The sequence below is a fragment of the Somniosus microcephalus genome, chromosome 19 (genome assembly GCF_052327205.1).
Source record: "Somniosus microcephalus isolate GS21.2 chromosome 19, FLI_Smic_1.0, whole genome shotgun sequence".
Taxonomy (NCBI): domain Eukaryota; kingdom Metazoa; phylum Chordata; class Chondrichthyes; order Squaliformes; family Somniosidae; genus Somniosus; species Somniosus microcephalus.
Genome location: NC_141005.1, coordinates 4111319 through 4127684, shown reverse-complemented (window position 1 = coordinate 4127684; position 16366 = coordinate 4111319). Strand labels below are relative to the sequence as shown.

The 16366-nt window shown below is 46.6% G+C and overlaps 1 protein-coding gene across 3 annotated transcripts in view; it reads left to right on the top strand.

Annotated features, from left to right (window-relative positions):
- tctn2 (tectonic family member 2) overlaps positions 1-16366 on the top strand; it is a 46472-nt gene that overhangs the window by 8826 nt on the left and 21280 nt on the right. For all 3 annotated transcript variants that reach the window (XM_086011830.1, XM_086011829.1, XM_086011828.1), the window contains exons 4-7: positions 142-349; positions 6903-7003; positions 10592-10791; positions 12277-12397. In XM_086011830.1, coding sequence (XP_085867956.1) covers positions 142-349; positions 6903-7003; positions 10592-10791; positions 12277-12397 — 630 coding nt within the window. The remainder of the gene's footprint in view (positions 1-141; positions 350-6902; positions 7004-10591; positions 10792-12276; positions 12398-16366) is intronic.

Sequence of the window (16366 nt, the reverse complement as noted above, 5' to 3'; positions counted from 1 at the left end):
ACTGACGGAAGAAATAAGGTGGCAGCTGAAAATGTGATTTCATTACTTTGTTTTATTGACTGTTGATTCCTGATTGGAAAACATATTCTCGATCCCATGTCCAACTGCTGAAATGTTAGTTCTGTATTAATTTTATTACAGTTCGATCAGTCGACTCGCAACGTGCTGTTAACTCTGGGTCGACCGCTAGTACTGTGTGAAAATTTATCAAATGAAATCAACTGTTGTCCGGAACCTCTGTGCATTATTGAAACTCTCCGCGTGACTGCTTGTCTGAATCGCAAAGTTGTAGCGACTCTGCTCGTTCAAGTTATAATATACGTGAATTCGACTTTCAGTGAGATAAATGGTAAGTGCTTGGTATGGTGCGCTTGAGAAATCTGGCAACAGCCAATACTTGAAATGAGAAACTCTGACTGAGCTGTGACTAATTTCACAGAACGTGGCAGTGGTGGTGAGAGGTTGCCAAGTCCCATACCCATTAATTGCTTTCTGCTGCTGCTTACTTTCCCAGGTGTGCCATTGTGGGCAGCAAGCATTGTATTGACTCTTATTGGCTGTTTATAACCCCCGTGAGAGACACTAGTACCTTTACAATCGCTCTTTTACCCACTGGAGACGTGGGAAACGACTGCTGACCACTAACTAGTACGTCATTCCACTTACTGAGAGTACAATGTTTTAAGTCAGGCCGGTCTAATTATTATAATATCACGGATTTATTAAAGGCAGATTATGCCTGACAAACTTGATTGCGGTCTTTGAAGTAATGGAGAGGGTGGATGAGGGTAGTGTGGTTGATGTTGTGTATATATAGAAACAGAAGATAGGAGCAGGAGTAGGCCATTCGGCCCCTCGAGCCTGCTCTGCCATTTAATGAGATCATGGCTGATCATCCAAATTCAGTACCCTGTCCCTGCCTTCTCCCCATATCCCTTGATAAGGCTAAAGGGATCAAGGGATATGGGGAGAAAGCAGGGACCGGGTACTGAATTTGGATGATCAGCCATGATCGCATTGAATGGCGGAGCAGGTTCGAGGGGCTGAATGGCCTACTCCTGCTCCTATCTTCTATGTTTCTATGATCCCTTTAGTCTTAAGAAATATATCTAACTCCTTCTTGAATATATTTAATGAATTGGCCTCAACTGCCTTCTGTGGTAGAGAATTCCACAGGTTCACCACTCTCTGGGTGAAGAAATTCCTCCTCATCTCTGTCCTAAATGGCTTACTGCTTATCCTTAGACTGTGACCCCTGGTTCTGGACTCCCCTGCCATCGGGAACATCCTTCCTGCATCTAGCCTGTCTAGTCCTGTTAGAATTTTATAAGTTTCAATGAGATCCCCTCTCATTCTTCTAAACTCTAGCAAATATAAGCCCAATCGACCCAATCTCTCCTCATACGTCATTCCTGCCATCCCAGGTATCAGTCTGGTGAATCTTCGCTGCACTCCCTCCATCGCAAGGACATCCTTCCTCAAATAAGGCGACCAAAACTGCACACAATACTCAAGATGTGGTCTCACCAAGGCCCTGTACAACTGCAGCAAGACATCCTTGTTCCTGTACTCAAATCCTCTCGCTATGAAGGCCAAAATACCATTTGCCTTCTTAACCGCCTGCTGCACCTGCATGCTTAGCTTCAGCGACTGGTGCACACGGACACCCAGGTCTCATTGCACTTCCCCTTCTCCCAATCTATTGTCATTCAGATAATAATCTACCTTCCTGTTTTTGCCACCAAAGTGGATAACCTTGCATTTATCCACATTATACTGCATCTGCCATGTATCTGCCCAATCACCCAACCTGTCCAAATCATACTGGAGTTTCTCTGCATCCTCCTCGCAGCACACACGCCCACCCAGCTTTGTATTGTCTGCAAACTTGGAGATATTACATCTAGTTCCCTCGTCTAGATCATTAATATATATTGTGAACAGCTGGGGTCCTAGCACTGATCCCTGTGGTACCCCACTAGTCACTGCCTGCCACTTGGAAAAAGACCCGTTTATTCCAACTCTTCACTTCCTGTCAGCCAACCAGTTCTCTATCTAAGTCGGTACCTTACCCCTAATCCCATGTGCTTTAACTTTGCATGCTAGTGTCTTATGCAGGACCTTATCGAAAGCCTTCTGAAAGTCCAAGTACACCACATCCACTGGTTCTCCCTTATCTATTCTACCAGTTACATCCTCAAAAAATTCCAGTAGATTAGTCAAACATGATTTCCTTTTGCACATTCTCCCCGTGTTTGCGTGGGTTTTCTCCGGGTGCTCCGGTTTCCTCCCACAGTCCAAAGATGTGCGGGTTAGGTTGATTGGCTATGATAAATTGACCCTTAGTGTTAGGGGGATTAAATACGTGGGGTTACGGGGATAGAGTGGGATATGTGTTGGTGTAGGGGTTACGGGGATCGGGTGGGATATGTGTCGGTGCAGGCTCGATGGGCCGAAATGGCCTCTATCTGCACTGTGGGGTTTCTGTGATTCTGTGAAATCCTTGTTGACTTTGTCCGATCCTGTCACTGTTTTCCAAGTGCTCTGCTATTACATCTTTTATAATGGACTCTAGCATTTTCCCCACTACCGATGTCAGGCTTACCGGTCTATAATTCCCCGTTTTCTCTCTACCACCTTTTTTAAATAGTGGGGTTACATTAGCTACCCTCTAATCCATGGGAACTGTGCCAGAGTCCATAGAATTTTGGAAGATGACCAGCAATGCATCTACTATTTCTAAGGCCACTTCCTTAAGTAACCTAGGATGTAGATTATCAGGCCCTGGGGATTTATCGGCCTTCAATCCAGTCAATTTCCCTAACACCGTTTCCCTACAAATACTGATTTCATTCAGTTCCTCCCTCTCATTAGACACTATGTTCCCTGACATCTCTGGGAGGTTATTTGTGTCCTCCTTTATGAAGACAGAACCAAAGTATGTATTTAATTGGTCTGTCATTTCTTTGTTCACCATTATAAATTCCCCTGATTCTGACTGCAAGAGACCTACGCTTGACTTCACCAATCTTTTTCTCTTCACATAGCTATAGAAGCTTTTACAGTTAGTTTTTATGTTCCCTGAAAGCTTACTCTCATACTCTATTTCCCCCCTCTTAATTAATCCCTTTGTCCTCCTTTGCTGGATCCTAAACTGCTCCCAATCCTCAGGTTTGCTGCTTTTTCTGGCCAATTTATATGTCCTCTCCTTGGATCTTATGCTATCCCTAATTTCCCTTGTTGGCCACGGTTGCGCCAAAAGGCATTTGATAACGTACTACAAATAGATTTGTTGGAAAAATTGAAGCCAGTAGGATTAAAGGGACAGTGGCTACATGAATACAAAATTAGCTAAGGGACAGAAAGTAGAAAGTACTGGTGAACGGCAGGGAAGTGTACAGTCGTGCCCCTCAAGGGTCGGTATTAGGACCACTGCTCTTCATGATGCATGTTAATGAACTGGACTTAGGTATACAGGGTATCATTTCAAAGTTTGCAGATGACACGAAACTCGGAAATGTAGTTAACAATGAGGAGGAGAGTAACAGACTTCAGAAGGACATAGACAGGCTGGTGAAATGGGCAGACATGTGACAGATGAAATTTAATGCAGAGAAATGTGAAGTGATACATTTGGGTAGGAAGAAGTGAGGGGAGGTAATATAAACTGAATGGTATGAATTTACAGGGGGTGCAGGAGCAGGGAAACCTGGGAGTGACGTACACAAATCTTTGAAGGTGGCAGGACAAGTTGAGAAGGCTGTTAAAAAGGCCTACAGGATCCTTGGCTTTATAAATAGAGGCATAGGCCCAGAACTTCGGGTCGGGGGCTTCCCGCGAGTGCAAGCCCCCGACCTGCACTTACCTAGCGCGCCGGCCGCTGAGCTGTGGGCCCGCGTGGAATTCCGATCCGGGGCCTGGTCCAGCTGCCGGCGCGCAGTGCTTGCGTATCCCAGGGGCGCAGTTAGTTCGATGCGTCCCCTGGGATCACGTGGGCCATGGGGAGCCAATCAGAGCAGGGAATGCTCCATTCATAAGATTGACAGGAAGAGCTGTCAAAACTTATAAATACTACGGCCCCAAAACAGCACTAAATCTTCAAATAATTTTTTTTTAAAACCACATTTTTTAAATAAACTATAAATTACATGAAATAACTATTTTAAACAATTTAAATTTTTGAAAAAAATAATTTTATTTTCTAACGGGGCTAAAAATAAACTTACCTTGCTTTAAAGTATTTAAAAGTAATAAACCTGTGGGAAAAAGTTTTAATTTTAATTAATTCACCACTTACCTTGTAAAAAGCAGGCCTTACGCCTGCTTTTTACATGTCTAACTTCTGCAGACTTACCCTCCCGGGAAAACCTGCAAAAAAAAAACGAAGTTCGATGCGCACGCGCAGCCTCTCGCGTACGCGTTCGACCTCTTAACCCCTCCTTTCAGGGGAACGGAAGTGCCGGTTTCCCGCGCACGCGCAGTGCATGCAGGAAACCAGCACTTCCATTGGGCTTACGGGTGAGTGCCCTGTGCGTACTCACCCGTGGAGACCCGAATTTCTGGGCCATAGAGTACAAAAGCAAGGAAGTTATGCTAAACTTTTAAACTGGCACGAGGGTCGGTAACCAAAGGACACAGATTTAAGATAATTGTCAAAAGAACCAGAGGAGAGATGAGAATTTTCTTACACAGCGAGTTGTTGTGATCTGGAATGCGCTGCCTGAAGGGGCGGTGGAAGCAGATTCAATACTGAGGGGGTGATTTTCTCAATGGGGAGCTTTTGGAGGCGGGACTCCCACTTGTCAGGTTTCAGTCCCGCCTCCATCAACTTTTGGCCAGCCCACGCTATTTTCCCTTGATTGACCTTGTTAAGCCCGCCCAGCGGTCTTAGCAAGCCAATTAAGGGAAAGCCGGTTGCAGAGAATGTCGACGTATGACGTTTGATCTGTCAAATGAATTGTCATCGTTTGACAGCTCTGTGAAGCTGTCAAACACTGACATTCTCTGTAGTTTGATGAGGTCTTGAATTCAAGACCACATCAAACCTCTTTCTTTTACAGAAATGAGATGGTTGTTGCATTGGGGAATGTAATGGCCATCTGTCATCTCTACCGCGGAGGTGCGAGACTCTCTGCATACCCACCGACTGAAGCCTGCGGGAAGAAACAAAGGTAAGTACACTTTTTCTAACACTTTGCACTTACCTCAGATACTCACCTCTCCACACTTGCACCCATCACTTACCTCCACAGCGCACTTTTGCACCCCCCCCCCCCCCCCCCCCCCCCGACCCTCGCAAACCCACTACTCGCCTCGGTGACCCTGGCGGGTTTCAGAGTCTTCGGGGAGCCCGCACTTGTGAGGGCAAAAGGGGGATAATCCTATTTTCTGCTTGTTAACTACCTGTTAACAGGCAGTTAATAGGCTTTAATCCCTTCCCGCCTCCAAGGAGATGGGACCCGGCGGGGGCTGGCTACCCGCCTCCTGGCAAGATGGCACGGAGACAGGTTGGGCACCCGCCCCCAAATTCTGCTATTTTCCCGGCAGTCCCACCTCCATACCCGCCTCCCCAGGGCTGGCAAAATCGCCCCCTAACTTTCAAAAGGGAATTGGATAAATAGTTGAAGTGGCGAAATTTGCAGGGCTATGGGGAAAGAGCAGGGGAGTGGAACTAATTGGAGAGAATCTTTCAAAGAGCTGGCACATGCACGATGGGCCAAATGACCACCTCTGCTGTATCATTCTATGTTTAATTTAATATTTTTTAGCAGCTAAGAGGAAAGTCCAGCTGGAGGGTCTTGGCAGAATCAGTGTTGCTGTTTAAGGACCTGTATAGTTCCACTGGAGTCTCCAGCTTGGAATATTGCTTTGAAGCTCGGTTATCCAGAAACATGTCCTTGCTTTCAGCCTAGTCACCTTTGTAGAATGGTGATGGTTGTAGCAGTGACTGGGCCTATAGGATGCTCAATGGCTCCCCATTAAGTACAACATTGTTTCTGTAAGCAGGTTGACTGCAAAATGTTTGTCAGTCAGTCTCTGCAGTGGAAATTAAAAACCATAAGGAATCATTGTGTATTATGTTGACTGTACTTGCTATTTGGTGGAGGTTGGGCATTAAATTTAACTTTTTAAAGTTTTTTAAAATCACTATCAACAAAATGAGAAATTAGTCGCCAATGATTAAGGTTTTGTGCTGCAGCAATTGCAAAAACTCCCAGTCCAGGTGAGTTTTTAATAAATGTAATGTTTGGGAGGGGCGCTTTACTTTCAACAATACGAGCGACTGCCCTGAATGTCGAATTGTGACGTTAATGTTGTAAAATATGTTAAAATTGCTCTTCATTAATATCCACAGTCAGATTTAATCCAGTTCTTTGTGTTTAAACTATAAATGAATCTTTCTGTTTGTCCAGATTCAGAAATAGTTAATTTTATTTGATGTGACAGAGCTTTTCCCCCTCTGATTTTCTCTCTGTCTAGCTGCCCTCCTGAAGGCATTGTCTCTTTCATTGGGTATGGTTCCACAAGGACTGGTGCTCTCTAGTACCTTGCTCAGTGTTCAATCTTCCCAAGAGTAAGCCTGGGTGACTGAACTGTGGTATCGCCACAGCCGTGTGATCCTGTCCTTAACTGACGTCCACACGTGCCCTTCCAGCAGGAGTCACCGGATAATGAACAAGAGAAGGAAACTGCCAACGAATTCCCCCTCTAGTCTGGGGCTGCTCAGGCCTGTTGTCGCTCCTTCGCCACTGTCCTGGTTAAGATTGGCTAACTCTGCAAAGACAAGTGATCCATAGTGGGACCTTCCTGCTCTGAATGGCTCTGTGCCACCCCACTTGTTGCAGTTTTTGATTAATGATTGTCATGCTAATTATTGAACGTTGTTATTTTTATTTTGATAGAAAACAAGATGCTGATTCCAAAACAAAAATACGATCCCCTTGGCCCCTGCCCATGCAACATAACCGCGCGAACTTGTGACGTACGATGCTGCTGTGATGAGGTATTTCTATATTTTAAATAATACTGTCAAGTTATACAGTCACGCGTAGATTTTTAGTTGTTTTATACAGAGTGTGAAATTTAAGCATTTTACTCTGTTGAGTGAACAAGAATGCAAGTCGAATTGACCGTGCTGTTTATTTAAATAGACGCAGTATCTGCATTGTGTGGTGTAACTGCATCTGTCGCTTATTCCACGTTTCACTTTCTCTTCTGTGATGGATTGTTGGGATATGAAATAATTATTGGACTCGTGGTTGGAACTGTTCCAGTTTTGTGGCTTTATTGAAAACTCGAACCGCTGACAGTTGAAATCTTTGTGGAAAGCTAGCCCATAATAGGGACTCCTTTTTGTGCTATTTATCGTGAAATTCTAAACACCTTGGCACATCTTTCCCCCATTACATTCTGGATCACATTATGCAGGAGAGTGTTATAAGGGATGGATTGGTAGAGGTGTGTTACCTCTATAGGCTGCTGGAAATAGCAGATATTTTCCACATTGCACTGTGCACCCTACAGCTGGAGAGATGCACTCAGCTCCAAGCACCATTGTTTGGTTTCCCCCAGGTAGTTGTCTGTAATGCTTGGCTATTAGGAAACATGATTCAAGTGGGCCAGATGGACGGGGGTACTTTTGCAAGGACCAAATTTGGAACTTGGTGGCCCAAAGTCTTGGTGCTGTGCTTTCCCATAGTGTCGTATTAGTGAGGTTTCTGCAGCGTAATCTCCCGGATAGACATTCCTCCAGAATAAAAAGCAACGGGTGAGTCCACTCGCATCACTAGAGCACCTAATGGTATCTAGTTCAGGCAGGTAATGGGAAGGGTCTGTGAGCAGGTTATTTCTCTGACCTCTGCCAAAAATAATGCAATGCGTGGCGTGGGGGGTTGGTGGGTCGAGAAACAGGAATAGTCGAGAAAATATAAAAAATGAAGAGGGGCTTTAAGAACAACTGGTACCATCTTTTTAAAATAATGTAAAGTTTTTTTTGTTACAAGTAATCTTTTAAATTTATGTATTAAACTATCTTGCTTTGAATTTCTGATCAGCGTTAACTGGAGCGTTTCTGCTCTATACTTCAGTGCCATGGAAAGTGAAACCATCGGAGGAGTATCATTTATTTGGTCTGAGTCATGTTTAGTTAAGTGAGAAAGCTTTGAGCAAAGTCATAATCTCAAACTAAATTCATTTATTTCTGTCATGAACAGACAGAGAATCAAATGAATATTTTTTTGAACACTATCCATTCCCCGTTTAAATGGCCGTCTCGGCCTCAACGCCACTTATGGTAAAGCATTCCATGTTCTACTAACCCTCTGGAAAAATGTCTGGCTTGCTCTCCACCCCTTGTTCAATTTGTGCTGATCCTCGGTCAAGCCCCCTTTTTACCAATTCACAAACCAGTGGAAACTATTATTTACCCTCTCAAAGCCCCATCATCCTTCTCTGTTCCATTGAAAAGCCCAAGTGTTTTGGGCTTTTCGTCATAGATTTAATCTAATTTTTTGCTATCACTTTAGTAAATCCCCATCGTTCCCTTTCCATAGCTCGAATAAGCTGCCTATAATTGGTGCCCAGAGCTGCATGCAATACTCCAAATGAGGTCCCAGTGCAGATCCCTGGGAAGCACCTCCACCCAGATCCTGCCAATTCTGGAAAACACCCATTTACTCCACTCCTTGCTTTCTCTCTCTAGTCCGAGCTCTATCTGTGCAGTCGCTCTCCCTCTCCTGTGGCACTTAGTCAAATGCTGATCAGTTGCTGCACCATTGTGTGAAGCTGCCACCTAAATATGATTTTAAAGTGTGTATGTGTCAAGTCATTAAGCACTCTACAGTGAGAAATTGTATCTGTGTGGAAAGATTAAAAAATGACTTGCATTCATTATTGTGCCTTATCAAGTTACGCAAACAGACCAAAATACTTCAAACCATACACTTTTTGAAGTGCAGTCTCTTGATGTAGGCAAATACTGCAACCAGTTTTCACACAGCAAGATCCCACAACAGCATTGAGATGAATGCTCAGTTCATCTGCTTTGGCAGTGGTTTAGGAAGAAATATTGGCCATGATACTGGGAGAATTCCTGCTCTTTGAATAATGCCATGATTCTTTAACATCTGTTTGAACATATGGAACAGGCAGACATGTTTCATGTGTCAACCTCAGAGTGCAGCACTCCCTGAGACCGGGAATGGGGCTGGAGCCCAAAACCTTCTGACTCCGAGTGCTGTCTGTGAGTTCTTCTGATGGTGCTAGTGTAGTGGATTTACGATGGGTACGTTAGCAGCAGGTAATGGCAGCGGTGACCTCTGAGAGGGACGATCTGTTTACGTACAGGACTGAATGGGAGAGCTTGTTCAACAGCGCTAATGCTAATCTGATTAGTAGCAGCTGTTTCCTGATTTATGTTTGTCATGCGACTATTTCATTAACTAACTGTGTATGAATACTGGATTGAATTGACTTTGAAACTTCTTGCCACCCTGTTGACCCAGTGCTGACCTTTAAACCCAGCGCTGACCTTTAAACTCAGATCCTATCCATCATAAAAACTGCTTACGTCCACCTCTGCAGCATTGTCAGCTGCTGCTGCCTTTGACTCCCTACCCACCCCCCACCCCTGAAAACCTTTATCGCCTCTACAGCAACAACTTCCTTTCATCTAGCTCCTTTAATGTAAAAACAACATCCCAGGACTCCATTTCTGCAGTGTCCTTGTTGGCCTCTCATTCTCCACCCTTTGTAAACTTGTTCAAAACTTACACTGCCTGTGTCCTGCTCTGCTCGCCCATCACTCCTATTCTCATTGACTTACAATGGCTCCCTGTCCTCCAACTGATTCAATTTGAAATCTTCCAATCTCTCCATGCCCTCACCCCATCCGAACTCTGCCACCTTCTGCAGCCTTCCATCCACTGCTGCATTTTTTGGGCCTCTGGCCTTTTGTAGCCCCCCCCTCCCTTTGCCCCACCAATCGTGGCAGAGCCTTCATCTCCCTTAGTCCTACCCTCTGAAACTCCCTCTCTGAACCCCTCTGCACCTCAACTTCTCTCCACCTTGAACAACCTTTTCAAACTCCGGCTTTTGGTCACATCTGCTAACTCTCCCGTCTTGGTTCAATGACTATCCCTTTTATGCTTTTTTTTCAACCCCTCTCTCTGAAGCTCCTTGTGATATTTTCTACTTTAAAGGCTGTGTATAAATGCTGTCCTTTGAACATGGGGTGAAGTGATTAATATATAAATAGTGTTCACTTTTAACTCTCTTGTAGTTTTTGCAGAACTTTGCACTGAAATATTACACAAAGTTACATGTAAGTTTGTGTTGCCTGACTGAGGAAATGCAAATGGTAAAACTGATTTATCTGATTGATCAGGTGCTTTATTTTTTGTCTAGGGGCTCTGATGTTTTTCAACCAGTTTGTAAGAGAAATGAAAATGAATATTTTTTCACCAGAGTGTGTTTGTACAGAATGAGTGCTCTGTGATGCTGATATATAACTGCTGGTCTGTTAGTATCATTGATTTGATCTCGCGTTCTGAAATGTGCATTATGCTAAAGTAAATTTCCCTTTTTTTTTCAGGAATGCACACCCAACATGATACGGCTGTTTCATTCCCACTGCTTTTCAGGAGTGTTTGGTGGGAATGTGTCCCAACCCTTTGACCAGTTATGCTCTGCTCATTCTGTAAATAATCCTCCTGACTGGTTCCCTTTCCTCTGTGTGCAGTCTTCTCTTGATAACTCACCGTACTTGGGGCTGTTCTATGATGGTGATACTGTGTAAGTTTGTAAAACTGGGGACAAAGCATTTATAATTAGTGAAATGAGTTAGTCTACTTAATCTGTTGTGTCTTAGTTCTGGTGCTCATCTTCAACGACTGGATTGATTTCTCTCTCTTGTTTAATGCTTTATACTACTGCACAACGCTCAAGATTTAACCGTCTTCCCCGCTACCTCTGATTTCCCTGCTATGTTCTATTTTCTACCTCAGTCCTCCTTGTGTTGCGTCCTATCTTTGAATTTGTATCGGAATATGTATCTGTACTTTAATATGTTAAAAAGGTACATCAAGCGCACAGGTGTGAAGCAACTGTGATGTACTGCAGGTTTCTGATCTTCACCTCTAACTTCCAGCCTAAACCTGAACACATTCCAATCGGCACAATTAAACTCTGAATTTAAAACAAAGAGATAATGCTGGAACTCGGAAGGGTCTTGCACCCAAAATGTTAATCTGACTGACTGACCTCCTGTATGTTTCCATCACTTATATCTTATTATTTCAGCTCATTTTCCCCCTTTTCATATTATTTTGCTTTATTTTGTTCTCTTTTTTGAATTAAACTCTGACTTGAGCCTCTGCTTACTTAATAGGTAGATTTATAGCCTAAAGAGTCACAGCTCCATAACCGAATAGTATCTCTGCATTGCATGGTATAAAGGTCCTGTCCTCATAGTGTGCAATGAGGACAGGACATATGTTCTTATGTAATTCGATTTACTGTGAACAAACCCACAGGACTTCAATAAATGGTGCCCTCCCCCCCCCCCAAAACAAAAGAAGCTTATTTCAGTCTGTCAGCTATCACAGTAGAACTCTGGGCTTCTACCTAGAAGATTCGTGGTTCTGTTTGTACTTGTGCTGCTGAAATGTGCTCCCTGGTGCCCTGAAGGTGCAGACAAAGATGAATGCAGAAAATTATAAGGGAGCTGAATTGATGTTGGCAGAGACTGTCGGGAAGCCAGATGATGATAACTGGCACAGGTGGCTTGCCAACAAATCCAGGCCAGTCTTCCAGTAATGTCCTTAGCGGTCACCATTTAAAAGGAAGCATCAATAGGGCTGGAGTGAATGAAGAATGTGGTAAGCTATTTGTAATTGATTTTTGAAAATGATATTACATCACAGAAGCAGGCTATTGAACCCAACAGGTCTATGCTGATGTTTATGCTCCACACGAGGCTCCTCCCACTCTATTTACTTCACCTCACCCTATCAAGATAACCCATTCCTTTCTCCATCAGGTTCTTCTCTAGTTTCCCCTTAAATGCATCAATGCTATTCGCCTCAACCACTCCCTGTGGCAGCGAGTTCCGCATTCAATTCCATGTTGATGCTAATGCTGCCTCTTTGAAATCTGTGCTCTGATACTAAATGTATTTGACTGCACCCCCTCTATCCTTGCCTGTGTGCCTGCGAAGCAATGTGATAAATTCTTATTGCACTGGAATTTCATCTCTCTCTTGAAATTTCCTTTCAACAGCAGCGTTTCTCAAGACCTTTCCTTTGGGATAGCCAGGTCTGCAGCCGTAAGTGTGGCCGTTGGCTACCGTCAAGGAGATCCTATTATTCGAAATGAAGAAGAATACTTCACCATTCCACAGGTAAGAATGACAATGCGCCTTCAATATAACATAGAATTTTCAAGGAAGACAAAAGGTATATTATACCCTGGGTAAGATTGTAAATGAGTTTCATAGATTTCAATGGAGCAACAGTCTAACTGGACAGGGTGTAAATTGTGTTTTACTTCTTGATGCGCTATCAATTACTCATAAAAGACTGAGAGTTAGAAGAGTAACTAAAGGCTTTTATTAACAACAGAATGGAGGTCTGCCTCGAGTGGTCGACCGGTCCAGGATACAAGGGCTGGGGAGCAGTCACCTTTATACTAGGACCTGTGGGAGGAGTCAGCCGAGGCATGTCCAGGCATGTACACAGTGGAATACAAACAGGACAAACAGGAATACAAACAGTGGTTTACCACATTCACCCCTTGTTTAAAATTGAGTCCGGCGGGGTGAAGTGTATTAAAAGTTAGTGTATTGGAGTCTCTCCGGAGGTCTTGTCTGCCGCTGTGATCGGCGTGGCGACGGCAGGGGTAATGAAGCTTCCGGCGTCGAGTCCAGCGTAGGCTGTGGCACAGGCGTGTCGTCCTCGTAGATGTCGAGCGGGTCGCGGGGCCCAGGCCTGCCGTCTGCTGGGGCTGGATATCGGATCGTGGGGGGGGGTGGTAGTGGGTAGTGGGTTACTGTGGTCCCCGAGGGTGCAAGGTCTCTTATGGAGACTGTGTCCTCCCGCCCGTCCGGGTATGCGATGTAAGCATACTGGGGGTTGGCGTGGAGGAGGTCGACCCTCTCGACCAGGGGGTCCGTTTTATGGGTCCTCACGTGTCTTCTCAGTAGGACCGGCCCTGGGGACGTCAGCCATGGCGGTAGCGATGTCCCTGATGTGGACTTCCTTGGGAAGACAAACATTTTCTCATGAGGGGTGGCGTTAGTGGCAGTGCAGAGCAGTGACCGAATAGAGTGGAGCGCATCGGGGAGCACATCCTGCCAGCGGGAGGTTGGAAGGCCCCTAGACTTTAAGGCTAGCAGGACGGCCTTCCAAACTGTCGCATTTTCTCTTTCCACCTGTCCGTTCCCCCGGGGGTTGTAACTGGTGGTCCTGCTTGTGGCAATACCCCTAGTTAGCAGGTACTGACGGAGTTCGTCGCTCATAAACGATGAGCCCCGGTCGCTATGGATATAGCTGGGGAAGCCGAACAGGGTGAAGAGGTTGTTCAGACATTTAATGACCGTGGCACTGGTCATGTCCGGGCAGGGGAAGGCGAACGGGAAACGGGAGTACTCATCAATAATATTGAGGAAGTACACATTGCGGTCGGAGGAGGGGAGAGGCCCTTTAAAATCAACGCTCAGGCGCTCGAAGGGGCGAGTGGCTTTTATCAGGTGGGCCCTGTCTGGTCTATAAAAGTGTGGTTTGCACTCAGCGCAGACTTGGCAGTTCCTGGTCATGGTCCTGACCTCCTCAATAGAGTAAGGCAGGTTGCGGGCCTTGATGAGGTGGAAGAACCTGGTGACCCCCGGGTGGCAGAGGTCATTGTGGAGGACCCGTAGTCTATCGATCTGCGCGCTGGCGCAGGTGCCACGCGATAGCGCATCCGGGGGTTCATTTAGCTTCCCTGGCCGGTACAAGATCTCGTAGTTGTAGGTGGAAAGTTCGATTCGCCACCTCAAGATCTTGTCATTTTTGATTTTGCCCCTCTGCTTGTTGTTAAACATAAAAGCAACTGAACGCTGGTCAGTGAGCAGGGTAAATCGTTTTCCGGCCAGGTAGTGCCTCCAATGACGCACAGCCTCCACAATCGCCTGGGCCTCCTTCTCAACAGCGGAGTGTCTGGTCTCCGGGCCTTGGAGGGTTCGTGAAAAGAAGGCCACGGGTCTCCCCGCCTGATTGAGGGTAGCGGCCAGGGCAAAGTCGGACGCGTCGCTTTCCACCTGGAAGGGGATGGATTCGTCCACTGCGTGCATGGTGGCTTTGGCAATGTCTTCCTTGATACGGTGGAAGGCTAAGCGGGCCTCTGCCGTCAAGGGAAAAGAGGTGGACTTGATCAGCGGACGGGCCTTGTCCGCATAGTAGGGGACCCACTGGGCGTAATAGGAGGAAAAACCCTAGGCACCTCTTCAGGGCCTTGAGGCAGTGGGGCAGTGGAAGTTCCATAAGGGGACGCATCCGGTCGGGGTCGGGGCCGATGACTCCGTGTTCCACAACACAGCCAAGGATGGCGAGGCGGTTTGTGCGGAATATGCACTTCTCCTTGTTATATGTCAGGTTTAGGAGTTGGGCGGTGCGGAGGAATTTTTCGAGGTTTGCGTCATGGTCCTGCAAGTCACGGCCGCAGATGGTCACATTGTCCAGATATGGGAAAGTGGCCTGCAACGCATTTTGATCTACCATCCGGTCCATCTCCCTTTGGCAGCGCAGAGGTCAGGCAGGACCAGAAGTTTAAAATGATCGTACACGGTCCCGTCTACTACGAGTGTCACCACGCAGTAGCCGCCGATGTCCGCCGACTGGGACTCGGAGGCCATAGAAATCCGCTGTTGCGCAGGCAGGACTGGGAGAGAGCAACGCCGCACCGTGTCGGGGTGGATGAAGCTCTCCGTGCTCCCAGAGTCAAAAAGGCAGATTGTATCGTGACCATTTACCTTAATGTCCATTGTGGAACTGGCCAGTTGGTGCGGTCTCGCTTGGTCCAGTGTAACGGATGCCAGCGTAGGGGTCGGTGTGTCGCTGCGGGTATCAGATGAGGCGGTGTCGGGGGCCTGCTGCGTCCCGGCTGTCGTCCAAGATGGCGGCGTCCATGATCCCCATGTGGCTGGAGGCGTCCAAAATGGCTGCTGTACCGGTGATTCGCACACGGCCGGGGAGGTCCAAAATGGCGGCCCGCATGGCCCACACGCGGCGCTGCTGGGGTTCGGGGTGGCTTTGGCCCTGCAGACGCTAGCGTAGTGTCCCTTCTTCCCGCAGCCCGAGCAGATCGCGTTTTTCGCCGGGCAGCGCGCTCTGGGGTGTTTTGCCTGGCCACAGAAGTAGCATTTCTGGCCTTGGGGCACTGCTGTCTGGCCTTGGGACACTGCTGCGGTAGTTGGGCCGTTGCTGGGGTGGCACGGCGCTATGAGGCGGTCCTACCGTGTCCCAGGCTGTCATTCCCCGCGGCGTCCACGGTGCAGAGGAGTAGGCATCCATGCCCTGGTAGGCTGCATCCAACGATAGTGCGAGTTCAGAGGCCTTGTTGAGGTCGAGGTTACTCTGCTCCAACAGTCGCTGTCGTGTGTAATTGGATCTGTGGCCCGCTACAAAAGCGTCCCGGATAAGTTCCTCTGTGTACACGGCGGCCTTTACATCCTTACAACCACAGGCCCGGCCAAGCACAGACAATGCCTGAAGGTATTCCACGGTCGATTCCCCAGGTTGTTGTTTACGACTCCCCAGGAGGTGCCTGGCGTACACTTCGTTCACTGGGCGCGTGTACTGGTCCTTGAGCTTGATAGCATCCGCGTACGAGGTCGCGTCTTGGATGACCGAGTACACTCGGTGGTTCACTTTGGAGGTCAGGACATCCAGTTTGTCCTCGTCCGATTTGATTGCTTCGGAGGCGGTCAGGAATTTTTCGAAACACTTAAGCCAGTGAGTAAACTTGGTGGATGAGTCCGCCTCCCGATGATCTAAGTCCAGGCATGCTGGTGTGAGGATCTTCTCCATTATAAAAATGTTGTTAATAAAATTGATGCGCTATCAATTACTCATAAAAGACTGAGAGTTAGAAGAGTAACTAAAGGCTTTTATTAACAACAGAATGGAGGTCTGCCTCGAGTGGTCGACCGGTCCAGGATACAAGGGCTGGGGAGCAGTCACCTTTATACTAGGACCTGTGGGAGGAGTCAGCCGAGGCATGTCCAGGCATGTACACAGTGGAATACAAACAGGACAAACAGGAATACAAACAGTGGTTTACCACACTTCTAAAATCTAATATTCCTAAGAGAGCTGGCACAGTGCCTTATCAC